Raw genomic sequence first — 18,745 nt, 5'->3', positions numbered from 1 at the left:
CTTTCTTAAACATAGGAATACCTTTTGCCTGTCTGCAGCAATTGGTCTGCAGTGTAATAATACATCTCCTTTAAAAAAGATTTATCAAAAATCATGAAAGTGATGTGTGGTGTAAACTCAGCGGATCAGCGGGTGCAAAGTGTTTACAGTAGATTGCGCGTGGGTATTTCATCTGAACCTGTGGCTTTAGAAGGATCAAGATTTATATAAAAAAAATCTATGTCATTTGATGTTACATGAATTTCTGACATATATGGATAGTTGGTATTTGGTCCGAGTTGTATCTGGGCCGAGTTGACCAATATTCAGTCGAACCAGACGTTGTTCTCTCCCTTGACAAAGTCCATCGTGGTAAGCTGAACGTGATAATAATGTTTCCATTTCATTTTTAATGTTTTAATGAAATCTCCCATTGTAATGTATTGCATTATATTCATTATTCATTCTTTTACTGAGAAATAGACACGTCATTGCTTATTTACCTTGCAAGATAGTTACTTGGGCACCACCTTGTGTACTCCCCTTTTACACTCAGTCATGATAATGTAGAATGGACCACCTTAATCCGATCGTGCGAGGGATGCATATCTAGTCTCAGTTTATAATCATGATAATTTAACATTAAAATAAGTGGTCTCATACGTGACGGCGATTATATGATAGTCTACTGTATCACACAGGCACTTGTTTCTATCCATACGAAGGTAGACTATCCATATATAAAATAGAAGCTTCTATATATATAGGAATAGTCGACCTTCTTAAGGATAGAAACAAGTGCCTGTGGTGTATCCTTTTATAATAAACTGCAATAATCATATATCTGTTAATTTTTTTTTCTTTTTGTTGCAACATCTTCCTAGTATCACAGCAAAATATTGAAATTTATAATCTTCCAAGACTACAGTTATTGGGAGTAGGTTGTACAATACTCAAAATAAATTGATGCCTGGAAAGGCTATTTTAATTATTTTCAGAGACGCCTTCCTACGATGTCATAACGCTTAAGCTAAAGGCAGTGAAACAATTTTTTTCGTCTGAACCTTTCATAATTAAATCTTAATGCTACAGGCGAAATGGCATGATAGGAAATCACTGATTTTGGACTCCTTTAATGTATCCTCAATTTCTTTTCAGTATTAAAGTGCTACCTGCCATTCCAAATATTAAATGATATTAAATAAATCAATTTGTTTGTAGAATACAATAAAAACACGAATTTATACATTTTAATAATGCAACTGAAACGCTTTTATAATAATTGCAATTGATGGTTCAATTTTTGAATTTTTGAATTTTGGTGGTCCTTTTTTTCCCTTTTTTATCACCTCAATTTCTCACTTTGCAATTATGTCCTTGAAAGAAAATGTAACCATATGTTCAAACATTTCTTACAAATGTACAATATGAAGTTACCAAGCTACATGTACCTGACATCCTGGTGTAGCTTTGTATCTCTGCAAATATAAAGTCATTAATGTTTAAAATGATTTTGTAAGAACTTTTCAAATATCAATTTTAGCTCACTTGGCCTAAAAGGCCAAGTGAGCTTTTCTGATCAATTGGCGTTCGTCATCCGTCGTCCGTCGTTGTCGTCCGTCGTCGTTAACTTTTACAAAAATCTTCTCCTCTGAAACTGCTGGGCCAAATTAAATCAAACTTAGCCACAATCATCATTGGGGTATCTAGTTTAAAAAATGTGTGTCGTGACCCAGCCAACCAACCAAGATGGCCACCATGGCTAAAAATAGAACATAAGGGCAAAATGTAGATTTTGGCTTATAACTCTGAAACCGAAGCATTTAGAGCAAATCTGACATGGGGTCAAATTGTAAATCAAGTGAAAAGATGTAGCTGCCCTGAAATTTTCAGACAAATTGGACAATCGGTTGTTGGGTTGCTGTCCCTGAATTTGGCAATTTTAAGGAAATTTTGCAGTTTTTGGTTAATATCTTGAATATTATTATAGATAGAGATAAACTGTAAACAGCAATAATGATCAGCAAAGTAAGATCTACAAATAAGTCAAACATGACCAAAATGGTCAGTTGACCTCTTAAGGAGTTATTGCCCTTTATAGTCATTTTTTACCAATTTTTCGTAAATTTTTGTAATCTTTTACAAAAATCTTCTCAAATATAACCATACTTGGCCACAATCATCATTGGGGTAAAAAAAAATGTGTGGCGTGACCCGGCCAACCAACCAAGATGACCACCATGGCTAAAAATAGAACATTGGGGGTAAAATGTAGATTTTGGCTTATAACTCTGAAACCAAAGCATTTAGAGCAAATCTGACAGGAGGTTAAATTGTTCATGAAGTTAACATCTATCTGACCTGAAAATTTCAGACAACTCAGACAACTGGTTGTAGGGTTTCTGCCCCAGAATTGGTAATTTTTAAAGAAATTTTGCCGTTTTTGGTTATTATCTTGAATATTATTGTAGATAGAGATAAACTGTAAACAGCAATAATGTTCAGCAAAGTAAGATCTACAAATAAATCAACATGACAAAAATGGTCAGTTGACCCCTAAAGGAGTTGCAGCCCTCTACAGTCAATTTTTAACAATTTTCATAAAGGAGTAGGTCCAGTAAGACCCCTTTTTGGCCCCAAAATATAGCAGTTTTACAAAATTGTTAAAATGTAAACTTTTAGTTATTTATTGGACAGTAGAATGCTTCTGCTACATAAATATGGGCTGTTTTTGACAATACAATGCACATATATCGGGTATAAGCACCATTAAGTCCTGTTAAATTACTGAAATCTTCACAATTATAGCATTTTAGTTAAATTTTAGACGGTTTTCGTGTAAAACGAAAGTGGCCGCATTCGTGTTCATCCTTAATATTGAAATGTAAGTTGTATTTTATGATAATACATAACATATATAAAGGTTAAGGATGAACACGGATGCGGCCACTTTCATTTTTGACAAAAACCATCTGAAAAGTGACATTTTTCAGCATATTTGGTAGATTTTTCATATTTGAGCTTGAATCGGATCGTTTTTAATGACTAAATCAGTTAAAATCTTTCACATAAACTAATTGATTCAAATGAAATAGACACTTAAGTGTTTAAAATGTGGTCAAAATCTTTCGTCAGATGAACCTGAAATTTGAGGCCAAAATCGGTCCTTACCGGACCTACTCCTTTTGTAAATTTTTGTAAATTTTTAACAAAATATTTTCCTCTGTAACTAATGGTCCAAGTTAATGAAAGATGAAGATAATTGTAAGAAGCAAGAATGTTTAGTAAAGTAAGATCTACAAATACATCACCACCACCAAAACACAATTTTGTCATTAATCCATCTGTGTCTTTTGTTGAATATGCACATAGACCAAGGTGAGCGACACAGGCTCTTAAGAGCCTCTAGTTTTAAGAGCAATGAGTAGGGTTTAATATCTATAAGTTTGCATGCAGAATTTGCCAAAATCACAAAATCATGAATCGATGATAATTATTATTTTTTTCTCAATCCTCAAAAATTGATACCCATGGAACTTGTAATAGCTAGCCTAGCTTTGAAGTTGATCTTCTTCTCAGGTTAGTTTCATACATTTTGCAGACTATTTTTGTTCGCACTATTCAATTCAAATAGTGGATAAAAATTCAGTCGAAAATTTTGTGTCACTTAGAACTTATATATCATATATAATAAGAAGATGCGTTGTGATTGCAGATGAGACCACTGTCAATCAGAGAATCAAATGACTTTTTTTTTTACTAACAAAAACTATTTAAAACTGTTTTCTTCCAGTTCAAATTGTTAAGCCTAGTGGACATGGTGGACACAATATAAACTAGTATACATGCACATTAAGGCCTAAATGGTGCTTTGTTAAAACTTATTGTATTCAAAGTACAGCATGCTGCACTAACAGCTAATTGATTAAACAATTGCTTTTTTTGAGCCAATTAATTTTTACATCTATTTGTTCTTGAACAGAATATTGTGATTTCACATTTGACTCAGCACAAAAATCTTCTGAATTTTATTTACAATACATGTATAAATTGTGTATTCTTTATTTATTTTGGTAATTTTTCTCAACTCCTTATGTTTTTTGCTATTTTTTTTCTTATTTTAGCACCTGATTATTCTGTATTCTGTATTTGTTTAGTCTATTTTTCTATATCTTTTATTTTTTTGGCCTATTGTCAGTAGATCGAAACCATTGTTCTCTATTCTGTAAACCCCATCAAGACCAATGAATTCATGGAAGATATAAACAAATTTTTGAATGTTTCTTCTTATACGACATGTATGTAGAAGAAAATTGTGGACCAAACTTTTTTTTACTGGACATTTACCAACAACTTCTTTGTCTGATATTACCTTGAAGGTTTGATTGGGTAGGCAGGGACTAATTTTTTAGGTGAACAAGATAAGTTTCATGTTTGAAACTAGAAAAAGGTGTAAGAGCACGAAAACAACTTTATATAACTAAAAACTGAAACGATCTGTCATAAATGTTTTTTTTCGGGTAGGCTGCTTTTAAGGTGGGAAGGAAGGCAACATCAACCAATTATAATTTTATTTTTGGCTCAGGTGACCTTTGGAATGACTGACATTACTGTTAGTTGAGGTTGGTTATAACAGTTTTTCACTTGTCATAACTTGTATACCAGGCAGATACAAATTCCTTATTCTTCAATCTTGTCATGCTTTATATAGTGTCAGATATATAAGGAAAGGTGGCAAAATACAAAATCTTCGTTAAAATATAAAACAAGGAACTATTTCGTTGTCAATGTGTTAAAGCCTTTGTTCTGCTACAGATTCATGAGAGTTTGTTTCCTTTAGCTTAATGTACTTAGAGCAGCTAGATGCAGCTGTTATTTAAAAAAGAATCATTTAAAGATATGACTGTAAATTCAGAAATTATTGTGAGGTTTTAATAAAAGCTAATTAAGCACAAAGAATGAATTGCAATAAAAACACTGGCATTATTATATCTGAAAATTTTTGTTTGCAACTTTTCCTGAAGCCACAAAAATGAATCTCACATTTTTTTCCAACTCTGCAAAAATTGCAATAATTTCTGAACTTACATTATCTTGATTATGTCTAATGTTGAAAGGATGAATTGATGACATTAGAAATACATTTGATGAGCCAATAAATTGTTAAGAGATTACTGATTAAAAAAATTTAGAAAATTCTTTCTTTTTTCTATTATCATCATCTCAAATGGAATAAATGTTTTGAGAAGATTTGGCCCAATGGTGAGGTTTATAAATATTTAACATTCTTTTTTCAAGTGAAGCTATGCAAGTATTGAATCCAGTAAAAAGTGTCGGTATAGCATTTGCTACATATGTAATACAGTCAACAAGCCATAAAACTGTTCTCCCAATAATAAGCAGCAATGTAAGTCGTAGCATGTACGCATAGTGTTTTCTTTGTTGCTTAATAATCTGTTTGACACTTGGCTAATTTGAGTGCTTTTGTTTACTTTGAGTACCATTTTTCATGTGTATACATTTAAAACTGCCACCCCTTTTTTGAAAAAAAAAATGAATGAAATAAGAAAAACTGTTATATTTTTTTTATATTTTTTATATAGTTCATTGTTATTCCAACATGTCCTAAGCAGTAGTTTATTTTAGGGTCCGAATAACAGATTAAGCTTAGAGTTTTATTTTAAAATTTATTTTACCTTGTCAGATGCTTAAATTTCAGCTGATAGCTATATTAAATTTCCTCTATTGTAATTTCCTCTATGTTGTGATCCTTATTAAAAAAATTGTGGAAGCTTTCTGTAGTCTTCATGCACCTCTCAAATATACAAGGCAAAATTTAATATCAGTATAAAGAAAACTCAATTAAAATCAAAAACTACTATTTAATAGTCATTGGCTCATACTTTTCTTCGCCTGCATCACCAAGTAGTAATTGTTTAAAACCACAAGTCCAGATTTCAATTTTTTTCCATCACTTAGAATGTCTCATTGTCTTAGTTAAAAAATCTTAATAATTGTGTGTATTATTTTTGGCACCCATTCAATGACAGTTTAAAAGTCACATTTGAATTTGGAACCAGGGGATTTGTATTTTGTACCTTTCCAATTGACAATATTTTTAAAGTGTTTTGTGTATAAATTTTGCTTGAAAAAAAGTAAGTTATTTGAACAACAATGTTGGTAGGTTTATTCAGTAACCATGAGTTACCTCTCCTTCATTTATCCAATGAGAAATAAGTCACTTTAACCGATCTTTCACGACTTGGGTTTCATTCCTTTTCATCTTTCACGCTTACTTAAAATTATAAAAGTAATTATACTTTTTGTTTGTAATATATTACACAAATTATTTGAAATATTTAAAAGATACCCAAATTTTCATGTGAAACAAGCTTTGGTTCATGAATTTAGATTTAAATATTGCATTTTGGCTTTTATATTAATCCTTCCAGGAAATAAGTTTTATAATGGATTAAATAAATCACCTTATTTATTTAGTTATAATTTACACAAGTATGAAACAGTGTCAATTTGTTTTTATTTGTTTATTTGCTCATTTTAAAGCCGATTAGTTTGAATTAATTGAAATTTATGTTTTGATCCAAAAGTGAAGAGGGAAAAAAAGGGGGGATGGGGGTGTTACAAAGGGACAACCAAAACCATATTAAGTACAGTGAAGTATGCTCATATCAATTTTAACTGTTACAGTATATGTTATTAAAAAAAAGGAACTTAAAGAAAATAACTGTCACTTCTTCTATATATTTATCTTTGGTTTTGATTTCTTGTTATTAGTTACTAACAAACATGTGTTGTTTTCTGTTCCTCTTTACTAATTTAATATTATAACTAGTTTTTGTTAGATTTATGTTCATGTTGTTGGGGTTGGGGAGGTACATGAATTGTTTTGGTAGCAACCAGAGGTTATGGCATGCACAGTCATTGTGTTAATATAAATAAAAAGAAGATGTGGTATGATTGCCAATGAGACAACTCTCCACAAGAGACCAAAATGACACAGAAATTAACAACTATAGGTCACCGTACGGCCCTCAACAATGAGCAAAGCTCATACTGGTAGTCAGCTATAAAAGGCCCTGAAAAGACAATGTTAAACAATTCAAACGAGAAAACTAACAGCCTAATTTATGTACAAAAAATGAAAAAAAAACAAATATGTAACACATACACATACGACAACCACTGGATTACAGGCTTCTGGTGAACAAAAGATTTTAACACATTGATTTTAAACATTTAAAGTTGGGTTTAGGTCAGACTAATCAGAAAGAGCAGTTATTAAATATTTAAGCCAAGTATAGAACTCAGTTTTAACGTTATTTTCTTTTTAAAATTTATTAGCTCTTTATTTACTTATTTAATGAATTTTATTTTTATTTTTTGGGGGGGGGGAGGCGTTAATCGTTAATTATGAATCATTATACATGTATACATTACTTCAACTTTATCCCCAATTTCTAGTTGTCCACAATTTCTCATTGCCCACAATCTTTCTCATTGCCCACAATCTCTCTCGACTTGTTGTAAGGCCTGATAATGATAAATGATTTTATCAGTATAAATTTTCTATAATGAACCCATTGACCTAGTGCTTACTAATTACATGAAATGTAAAATTGATTAACATATTGTAACTAAACTATTAAATTATTTCACCAATGGAAAATTTCACAAATGTTATACAAATCTCATTTCCATTTAGGATCATTTAGTTTATGGAGAAAGATGTGTTTAGTTTCAAGGCTGAATACATGGCTTAGAGCTTTTGGTTTGGTTGGGAAGTATTTCTTTGTCCTTTGTTTGTGTGAATGACCTTTGTAACCTATTGTAAGTCATGCTCTAGTAAACATGATAGTAAAGTTATTGATTACCATATTTTCTCTAATAAACCATGTTAGTTTTCATTGATCTTTGGTACTTGTTTTATCATGTTTTTATCAATGTATTGATATAGTAATTTACTGGTATGTAAATAAAGCTAGTTAAAATGCCATAGGGATTTATATAATTATCTCAGACCATTCATTAGTTTGGGGTATAGAGGCTGTTTTCATACTAGCTAATGATGCAATGTTAGTGATTTAGTTGTATATATATATAACATGAATAAAGGCTTAGGGGTAAACATCAATATACTTTGTCATGCTTACATAGCAAAATGTTAAAGGATGTAAATTTATTACTTATACTAGTTACTTCCACTTAGGGACACACATACTAATGTTAGTACGTTTGTACATACATATTACATCCTTATCTTCTGTTATAAATACTGGATTATTTTTTGTCTTTTGACATTACATGTAGTATGTAATTATTAAAACATTTATTTGTTACCAGTTTTATAAAGCTCATTTTTTTGACAAATAAATTAAATAGTTCAAAATATAAATGAAACATCAAATTTAGTGAAATGAAGATATATTACAGGTCATTTGAACCACTCTGTGTGACTGAATTAGCAAAAACACAATAAGGGGGAGGGGGATTTCTGTGCCAATTTGTCTTCTTTGTGCAGTCTGAAAGTAATGAAAGAGTATTTTTTAATTGGAAGTTAATAACATTGCCTATGTCGAGTGGTTGCAAATGAACACTAAGGTTGAGAGTTCTAATCCGGCATTGGGCAGCTGCACTCATGATTCCAATATAAATGGACTAGGATTGTCAGTTTTCCAATCATATGTTGTTGTTCTCTCGGGAACTCTGTCTTTCTCCACCAATAAAAACTGATCACAAGAAAATTGCACAATGGTGGTGAGACATAATATGAAGGTCATCTTAAAAAAATAATTTTGAAAATGGTGAAGATTTATTACAGCATGAATTTTAGATGAATTGAACCAGATGTCGGGGTGTTAACAACAGTGGGAAGACAGAAAGGGGGGACTTAATAGTCTATGATGACGGGTAAAATAATCTACACCACCCCTTCCCCTCCCCTGAAATGGTCACTGGTGTTTTTAATTTACTTGAGATAAATGATATCTAGTGACAAAATCCAGCATAAGGGGAGATAATTAGCCTAATGTAAAGCATATCATTGTACAATGTATATATCTTAAAATAGAATGTCAAGAGGTTTGAAATAAATTATAATTATCTAAAGGAATAATGGGATCAGTATTGAGAGGGGGTAAGAGGGGTCCTGATTCCGAAATTCCGGGCTTAAAAACGCGAGATCCCGAAATCCCAGACTTAAAAACACGAAATCCCGAAAGTTGAAAAAAAAATTCCAGGATCCCAAAAGGCTCAATCCGGAAATCCCGAGCTTAAAAACACCCGATCCCGGTCCTATCCCTCCTCAGTATTGTATTTAGTTTAGTTGGTTTTATTTTGTTAATTTTGTTTCTGTCTTTTAAAGTCCATTTGAAAATGTGTATTTTTAAAAATCAATTATTTCACAAATATGGTTAAAATGCATTGAGTATGATAATTACATACTTGAAAAGCTTTTTATACAAAATTTTCACATTTGTTTTTGTTCATTTATTTTATGTTTTGTCAATTATATAATGTATACCTGTTTATTATATTCCTGTAGCTATAACATTTTAGTGGTCTTTTGGACAAATGTATAGAGGGTCTGGATTGTGAGGAGGTTGTTTGTCAATTCTGTTCCTTTAATCTTCAATTATTTGTAGAATTTTTCTATATTCTTTATATTTTAGCACCCCATTATTCTCTATTCTATATATTTCAGCACCCAACTATTCTTTATTTTTTTGCAATTTTTTCTTTCTTTATTTTTAATGTTTATGTGGCCTTTATTTTGCACTTTTGCTGACAATTCTCTATTCTGTAAGCCCCATCCAGACCCTCTTAGTATGGTACTATTTATCTTGTATTCTGTATTAGGTTATAAATTGAATAAATTTAATTCTAATGCAACAACGTTTGTAATGTTCATTTTGATTGGATAACGTCACTTTCTTACATGGCATCAATTGACAACTGATGCTATGGGACGTACGCGCAAGCGCAGACAGCATATGACAGATTTTAAATACATGTTTTAACGTTGTTTTCTGTCAGTTTCATTAGAATGGAGATAACAATATTGTATTTTAAGCTCCGACGGCATCAATTTGGGATTTGATGGTCGCAAATACCCGTTTACTGTCTCCGCTAAAGCGTCGCCAGTAAACTTAATTTGCGACCATCAAATCCCCAATTGATGCCGTCGGAGCTTAAAATACAATACAGTTATCTCCTAAGTTACATGCTTAAAAGAAATACTCATCAGAAATGAAAGCATGTTTTAGAGAGATATATTAATTACTCTTTTTAACAATTTGATCTACATGTACTCTCTGAGACATGGTCTTCTTAAAATTGTTTGCTGTTTGTTTTTACTTTCACATTTAACTCATGTAGAACATGGTTTAACTTTGCATGTTTTTAAAAGTGACAAAAATATAAATTACCTGTGTAAGAGGTAAAGGGAGAAAGTTGTTATATTTAACAATATCCTTGATGCATGTCATAATGAATTATTTTAAGACAACAAAACAAATTAATTTGTTTTAAACTTTCTGTCTTTTTAGAGAAAATATTCAAAAATGTCCAAGTTGAAGGGAGCTGACAGATTGAAAGGAACAGAGAAAAATGTCTGGTAAGATAAAATATTGTGATACAGTCAAACCTGTATTAAGAGACCACTCAAGGGAGAGCAAAAAGTAGTCTCTAAAGACAGGTGGTCTTTTAATACAGGTTTAATCTGTATAAAATGTTCTACAGAAGGATCTAAAATTAACGGTCTTATCATACAGGTTTTTGCATAATACAGATTGTCTCTTAAGCAGGTTTGATTGTATGTGGTTCTCTTAATGAATGACCATACAAAGTGATGCATTGGGAGATAATTCAACATAAACTTTTCCTTCTTGTGCAAGTAATTTTCAAACATAAATATTTTAAGGGCCTTGGTTCATCTACACTGAGTACTAGTTTGTCAACTCTTGGCAAGACATGTTTGACCCTTGTCCCAATTGATTTGTGAGTTTTCCTGTCAAAGGTCAATTGTAAGGTAAAAAAAGGTAAAAAAAAACCAACAATATTCAACCCCACAGGAACAGTCTGCTAGAAAAGATTTTAATGTTTTTTATCCAATTCTAAAAGAATGTCAAAATGAATGATCCTAAATACAGATAAATTTAAAAGTAATGTATCTAGTTTCTAACTAATCTGGGGAAGAATACAGCAAAAACCAAGTTTTACAACATTTGTAAGTAATCAGATCATTTTCCCACATGTACTGCTATGAATATCAATGATTTTGAAAAAAAAATGAAAATTGAGTAAAGAAACTTTTTATGGATATTTGAAAATTGTGAAATTTGGTGTACATTAGTGTCCTAATTCTGGCAGCAGTTTGTTAAGAATTACAGTCTTTACACTAAAAAGAGCTGTATGATCTTTGTATTTATTCATATATTATTGTAGTACTGTTATGCTTAACTGAATTTTTATGTTTTACAGGGTAGAGTTTGGAAAGCTTGCTGTCGATTATAAAGCATTGAACTTAGGACAGGTAAGGTTACTTAATCAAGGAGTAAAATTGCCTGTTTCAGAGTAACATAAATCATTGTGTATCCATAAGAAATATGACAACCATGAAACAAAACTACCACTGAACTACATACTCCAGATATGGGACAGGTACACTTGTATTGTGTTCTGGGAATATTTCAGAGAAAGAAAAAAAATCATAGTCAGAAAAAAAGACTTCCTAATATCATAAATTTTTCATGATTCATATATCTATAATACTAAAATTACGAGGTCCAATTTGTCAGCCGCCATCACGTAAAAACGACGAATCAAAGAATTCAACTTTATATACAAATAATATAGTACAAAGGTGTAGATTATAAATTACACCACTCCAGGCCCTTTTGTTTTCAACGTAATTAATATTGCCAATAATTAGGAAGTTCCGGGTCGAGTCCGATACCAATACCAATAGTATAATCACCTGTTACCTATTACCTTATCTGTACGTTCCGCATCTGACAGGCGCACCACCAAACGGTGTATTCAGGATTAATATGCTATATACACGGGTCATAATCACAGGGTTGACACTACTAAATTGTCAAATTGTTACCTATTGTAGTATTTTAATCCGTAAGACTTTCTAAGATAACAATACGAATACTAAAAATCTGGACTAAAAATAAGTTTCAATTTGTTACCGGGCATGACGTAAAACAGCGAATCAAAGAATTCAACTTTATTTATAACTAATATAGGACAATGCTGTTGATTAAAAAATACTCCATTCCAGGATCTTTTGTTTTCCAAATAATTAATATTACCAATAATTGATAAGTTCCAGTTCGACGGGTTCAAACTGAAAGATTTGAAAGCAGAGAAAATTGTTTATCTTATAATCGGTATGACTTAATCAGATGACAGTACTAATACTAAGATAAGGCTTGCGCATAGTTATATACTTTAATTCAGTCATGGACCCGCGATATCACGGGTGTGTTCTAGTATTATATATGATTGAAAGATATCATATAGAGTCTGAACATCTGACAAATGTTTCTAAACCTGACATAAATACATTCCTCAGTTAAATAGTGATTAACTGATGTGCACATGTGTATTTTTGATATTTATATTTTAGGGATTTCCTGATTTCAAACCCCCACAACATGTGATTGACAAGATGGTTCATGCTGTTGATGGTTCAGAGAATGCTCTCCTCAGTCAGTACACTCGTAGTTATGTAAGTATAATGATAAGTATCGATTTTAGGATGTTAACCTCTGAGGAGCTAAAAATTTCTAGAATTTAACTTTTTTTCTTAACCTGATTTTGAGGTTTATAAGACTGTAACAAAATAATTGGTTAAGAAAAAATCATATGGTGGTGCATTTCATTTTTTGCTACAGCCCTTTGAAAATGCCCAATTTTGATGATTTTCCCATTTTTCATCGATTTTTACCTATTTTTGGGCTATTATCGTGAAAAAATCACAGTTCCACAGTTTAACTATTTTTCATACTTTCTATAAAGATGAAGTGGACCAATCTGAATTAATTTTACTTAAATAAACTATAGGAAGCGTAGGTGTAACTGTTAATATAAGAAAATTTTATCATATTTTGAGGCTTTTTTGTGTAAAATTTTCCATGCTGTCAATTTTGTAAATTTGTGTTTTTCTCTGTTTTAAATGTTTTAAGGACAAAATGCATATAATTTCAACTTTTTTGTTATAAACATGATAAATGTTTGAAAAAATACATATCTAAGAAATTTGAAAAGACCAAAATGATATGGGATGTACATGATTCTTGTAAAATCATTTTTTGTATCCCTCACCCATTTTCTCAAAATTTTGGCAAAAAATACTGACTTGATTGGTCATAAAATTTGTAAACTGGATAACTCAAAAACTATTCATTGTAAATACACAATTTTTTCAGAGTTATGTTTGGTTATAACATTTTTTAAATACACTTGAATCACATGTTTTGGAAATAATTCAAGAATGAGATTTCAATGAGACTGAAACGTCAGAAGAATACATCCTTAATATCAGGTTGTCAGAATACATTTACTAATATTGACAATTTCTATTTTTCTTATTTTCTTTTACAGGGACATCCAAGATTGGTGAATGTTCTTGCCAAGTTGTATAGCCCTTTAATTGGTCGAACTTTGGACCCAATGAATAATGTAACTGTTTCTGTCGGGGCCTATGGTGTTTTGTTTTGTGCTGTCCAAGGGTTGGTTAATCCTGGAGATGAGGTAAGGATTGGATGAGGTTGGGAGTTAGGAAGGGGGGAGTGCAAATAATTAGGGAAAAGGTTATATTTTGTATTAAGGGTCAGACAATCAGAGACAGACATTCTATGGAGGAGAGAGGATCGTGGGGTGTGGTCCATTTTTCTGGGCTGACACTCAGAAATGGACTAAATAAATTATTTACTTCTTAAGGTTGATATAAAAAAGAAGATGTGGTATGATTTCCAATGAGACATCTCTCCACAAGAGACCAAATGACACAGAAATTAACAACTATAAGTCACTGTATGACCTTCAACATACAGTTCACGCCCCATAGTCAGATATTAAAGGTCCAAAATGACAAAATGTTAAACAATTTAAATGAGAAAAATAATGGCATAATTTATGTACAATAAGATGAATGAAAAAAACAAAATATGTAACACAGCAACAAACTAAAACCACTGAATTACAGGCTCCTTACTTGGGACAGGCACATCCATACAGTATTTGACATGTTAGGAGGATCCCAACCCTCCCGTAACCTGGGACAGTGCTCTAACAGTACAACATAAGAACAAACTATAAAAATTATTTGAAAAAGGCTTAACTCAAACATGTTTTTTTTCAAGGATCAAGATAGGTTAAATTTTGGTTCAAAATTTGTAGTCACATATAATTGAAACTTTGTAAACATGTCCATTACCATGTGAAATATATTTATCAAATAAGCACTTAGACAAAGTTTTCAAGTGTCACTGAAAATGGAAGTAAGATGGTGCAATCAACTTATGGTGCTCTATGAACACATATTCTTTTAATTATATATTTACCATAAGTAATAAAAAAATAATAATTTACTTAACAAATAACCAACCTACTTTGATTTATGTACAAACCTTGTACTCGTATTGTCAAGCAGTAAAAAAAATAATCATTCTTATTATACCCCCGCTTTAAAAAAGGGGGGGGGTATACTGTTTTACCTCTGTCTGTCCGTCCGTCCATCAGTCCGTCCGTCCGTCAGTCAGTCCATCCCATGAAACTTTCGTCACATTTTTCTCAGGAACTACACATCCACCCTTTCTGTAATTTGGTATCAACATTTATATATGTCAGCCATACTGTGTGATTCGTTTTCAGATTCATCACTTGACAACTTCCTGTTTACCGAACACTTGTCTGATTTTACACATGATAACCAAGTTGAAAATTTTCATCACATTTTTCTCAGGAACTACAATACAAGGATTTCTGAAATTTGGTTTCAGGATTTATATAAGTCAGCTATACCGTGTGATGCGTTTTCAGATTCATCACTCGACAACTTCCTGTTTACCGAACACTTGTATGATTTTACACATGATAACCAAGTTAAAAATTTTCGTCACATTTTTCTCAGGAACTACAATAAAAGGATTTCTGAAATTTGGTTTCAGGATTTTTATAAGTCAGCTATACCGTGTGATGCGTTTTCAGATTCATCACTCGACAACTTCCTGTTTACCGAACACTTGTATATTTTTACACTATTAATATTATCCACTTGCGGCGGGGGTATCATCAGTGAGCAGTAGCTCGCAGTTTCACTTGTTTAATATTGTTTGTATGTTTTCAGGTTGTTATTGTAGAGCCCTACTTTGATTGTTACGAACCTATGGTCAAAGTTGCTGGCGCCACTCCAAAATATGTACCACTCCGTCCAGTAAGTATCTATAAATATTGAGTCAGCATGCACATTAGGATTGGTAAAAAGATAAGTTTAAAGGACTTGAAGTCAGGCTGAGAAAAGGCACATTAATTTGAATTTAAAAGGTTGTAATAATTTCTGAAAATCTTTCGTAGAGACTGGGAACTGTAAAACAAACTTATTTACGTGAGTGATTTATTATCACAACTTCGTGAGTAGAAAAACAACGCTAATATAAATCATCGCTATTATGTTAAACTTAGTTGAGATATTTCTTTACTCATTTGAATAATTGATGAATATAAGCGATATTCTATTAATTGACTTAATCACAATATAAATTGTACATTCTAACATGACATCCTTCAAATGCTTTGAGAACACACCTGTGGTAAAATATAAATATATTGTTTGGGCTGTTCTGATCGTACTCCCACGTCATATGCTTATTTATGAATGAGCTACCCGACGTCATAGAACATTGACGTCAGAATATAGGCGTTTTACGGGAAAATACACACTTGTGAAACTGAAAATCATCACAACAAGGAAACATAAGCAAACGATACTAAAATGTGCCATAAGCCATGTTTTGTATACATAAAAGATATTTAAGTACAATTATCATTCAGATTCATCCAAACCTATTTAAATATGTTATTGTAAATAGTTTAAGCATTTTACTTATTCTCTTTGCTCCGTTCTTTTACGTCAATTTAATAGTGCATTTATTTATTGGAACAGCAAATAATGCCTTCACCTAGAGCGCTTCAATCCAAAACAATTGCCATATTTGTCCTATTAGAATCGAAATAATTCATGGGGGCTTGAAAATATCGCGATTTTACCACAGGTTGTCCCTTTATACCGATATTTTACCCCTCGCTATTGCTCAGGGTAAAATATTTGTCATAAAGTTCCAACCTGTGGTAAAATCACGATATATTCAAGCCCCCTTGAATTATTTCTTAATTAAAGCATAACTGTAAGTATGTCATATTCACTCATAATAAGTCAGAAGTATGAAGTGTAAGGTAAACAAAGCTTTTCAATTATTTAATTACTCATTCCATATGTTCTGTTTTTAATTGAAAATACTGGGATTCATTTTCGTGGGTACCAATTTTCGTGGAGAAAGGAAAACTTGCATATTTGTGGATATTTGATTTTGTGGTTTTTCCAAAGTCTGTATATCAGTCAGGGGTACTACTTGTACAAGTGTATTTTATTTACTTGAAGAAGTAAAAAAAAATATACACATATAAGTAAATTTGTAGGATACTTATACAAGTGAATTTTATTTACTTGTATAGGTAAAAAAAAAATTGGCTGAGTTATGTCTCTTCCGCAATCAGATTTTTTTACTTGTATAGGTAAAAAAATCATCCTTTCTTCTTTTCTTGAATTCTGAAGATTTCTTTGCTCTAATAGAATTTTAAATTGTGTACCCTGTGCAGATATCTTTACTAATCATTCAAGTGTAATTTCATGGACAATGAAAGTCCCATTTGTCTGTTATCTTCTTAACACTGCTCATTTACAAGCCCCAAAGGAGCAATTTTTGATTGCCTTGCGCAAATATTCAAGATCTTTGCTCAATCAGTTTCTTTGGTGAATTAATGAGATGAAACATTGAACTTTAATGAAAAAATTTGAGCAAACCTGGGAAAAATCATTAAAGGCATGATTTTACATCTCAAAACTTGAGGATTTTTGTGGGATTGTAAGAAAAATTTACTTGTACAAGTAAATTTTTCAGAAAATTAAGGGGAGATTATTCAAACATTATTTATTTACTTATATGTGTATATTTTTTTTCACTTCTTCAAGTAAATAAAATACACTTGTATAAGTAGTACCCCTGACTGTATATAAGTCTTAACAAATTTGTACCATTGAAATCCATGAAAAATTGGTACCCCACAAATAACTAACTATGAATCCACAGTAACCTATAGGTCATGTTTCCCAATGTTATTTACAGAGAAAGTTGTCTTTTTCCTCTTTATTACTGTGAAATTGAACTATGTTCTTACAGTATAAGCTTAAATGAAGAATGATATATACATGTATATATATATTTTGGCATAATCTGTTAATATATTTAAATCTGATTATTTAAGATAAAGAAAGAAGGTGTTCTATCTAGTGATGATTGGAAGTTAGATCCTGTAGAATTGGAAAGCAAGTTTAGTGACAAAACCAAAGCTATAATGATCAATAATCCTAATAATCCAGTAGGAAAGGTAAATTATAGTACAGAGTCTAGGTTATATAGGATTCATCATGTCCATTGCTATAATGATCAATAGTCCTAATAATCCAGTAGGAAAGGTAAATTATAGTACAGAGTCAGGAATATATAGATCATGTACATTGCTTTACAAGATATACTTTTGCATGAAAAGTTTTAGAATTTACACAAAGTATCAGAAAAGTTATAATGATTATAACTGCCAATATTCCAGTAGGAAAGTTCTGTTATGAAGTAAAGTCTGGGTATTCAGTGATCTGGAAGGTTTTTTCCCTATGGGCCCAGGGCCCCTCAAAAATAAATTTAATGGGCCATTTTAAAAAATCATGGGCCATGTTGTCAAATGAGTGGGCCATTTGAATTGACTTCTGTAAAAATAAATGTATCAGTATATTTTGGCAAAGAGATGTTGGTACTTACCTTTATTATTTTAAATAAAATCATGGGTATTGTTCCTGTGATTTTGTAATTTCAATTTCAATGAATATACATTAACTTCTTCCAACCCCAACAATATTTTAGTTAACCATTAAATTTATTTACAATGTTTAAACTGGTACTATTGCCTTGTTTATGTTCATGTTGTTTTTTTTTGTACATTAAATTTGGGTCTTCGTCAATACCATACTTATTTTAGACGTTCCGTATCAGAGGACATTTCAGACATTTGGTCCTCTGCACTTCTTGTATTATTATAACTTCATCATGGTGACAAGAATAACAGTATAGAGAACCATTAATTCATAGAACAAAACAACAAATGGCTGAAGTCATGTTTACAAAATGTCAAAACAAGCCAAAGACCAAAAAATGACAAGGACAGTTAAGCGTCTTTTTTGGAGACAAAAACTATATTCCTAAAAAGTCTTTAGGGTTCTTCAATCGAAATAAAAGCAAGCTAAACCAAATGAAATTATTATTAGAGTTAAATCTCGTCTGTACTAGCCAAATTTCACAAATTTAAAGTTGTTTATGAAAAAAATAGATCATGAATGATGGTTAATTATGTTTTTCGGGTTATCAGTTAGATCACATGGTTCTATTATTACAATAGGAAAACT

At 31.4% G+C, this 18,745-nt stretch overlaps 1 protein-coding gene across 5 annotated transcripts in view; it reads left to right on the top strand.

Annotated features, from left to right (window-relative positions):
* The first annotated feature begins 291 nt into the window (after positions 1–291).
* LOC143063050 (kynurenine aminotransferase-like) overlaps positions 292–18,745 on the top strand; it is a 28,340-nt gene continuing 9,886 nt past the window's right edge. The window contains exons 1-8 of one of the 5 annotated variants that reach the window (XM_076234968.1): positions 320–351; positions 5,278–5,386; positions 10,545–10,612; positions 11,479–11,530; positions 12,635–12,736; positions 13,612–13,761; positions 15,359–15,445; positions 17,554–17,676. In XM_076234968.1, coding sequence (XP_076091083.1) covers positions 5,285–5,386; positions 10,545–10,612; positions 11,479–11,530; positions 12,635–12,736; positions 13,612–13,761; positions 15,359–15,445; positions 17,554–17,676 — 684 coding nt within the window. In that variant the 5' untranslated portion in view covers positions 320–351; positions 5,278–5,284. The other 4 variants (XM_076234971.1, XM_076234969.1, XM_076234972.1 and 1 more) reach the window with 4 other exon arrangements.

Source organism: Mytilus galloprovincialis, chromosome 2, assembly GCF_965363235.1.
Source record: "Mytilus galloprovincialis chromosome 2, xbMytGall1.hap1.1, whole genome shotgun sequence".
Classification (NCBI taxonomy): Eukaryota; Metazoa; Mollusca; class Bivalvia; order Mytilida; family Mytilidae; genus Mytilus; species Mytilus galloprovincialis.
Note: the sequence above shows the minus strand (reverse complement) of the source record. Positions and strands in the feature narration are given on the sequence as shown.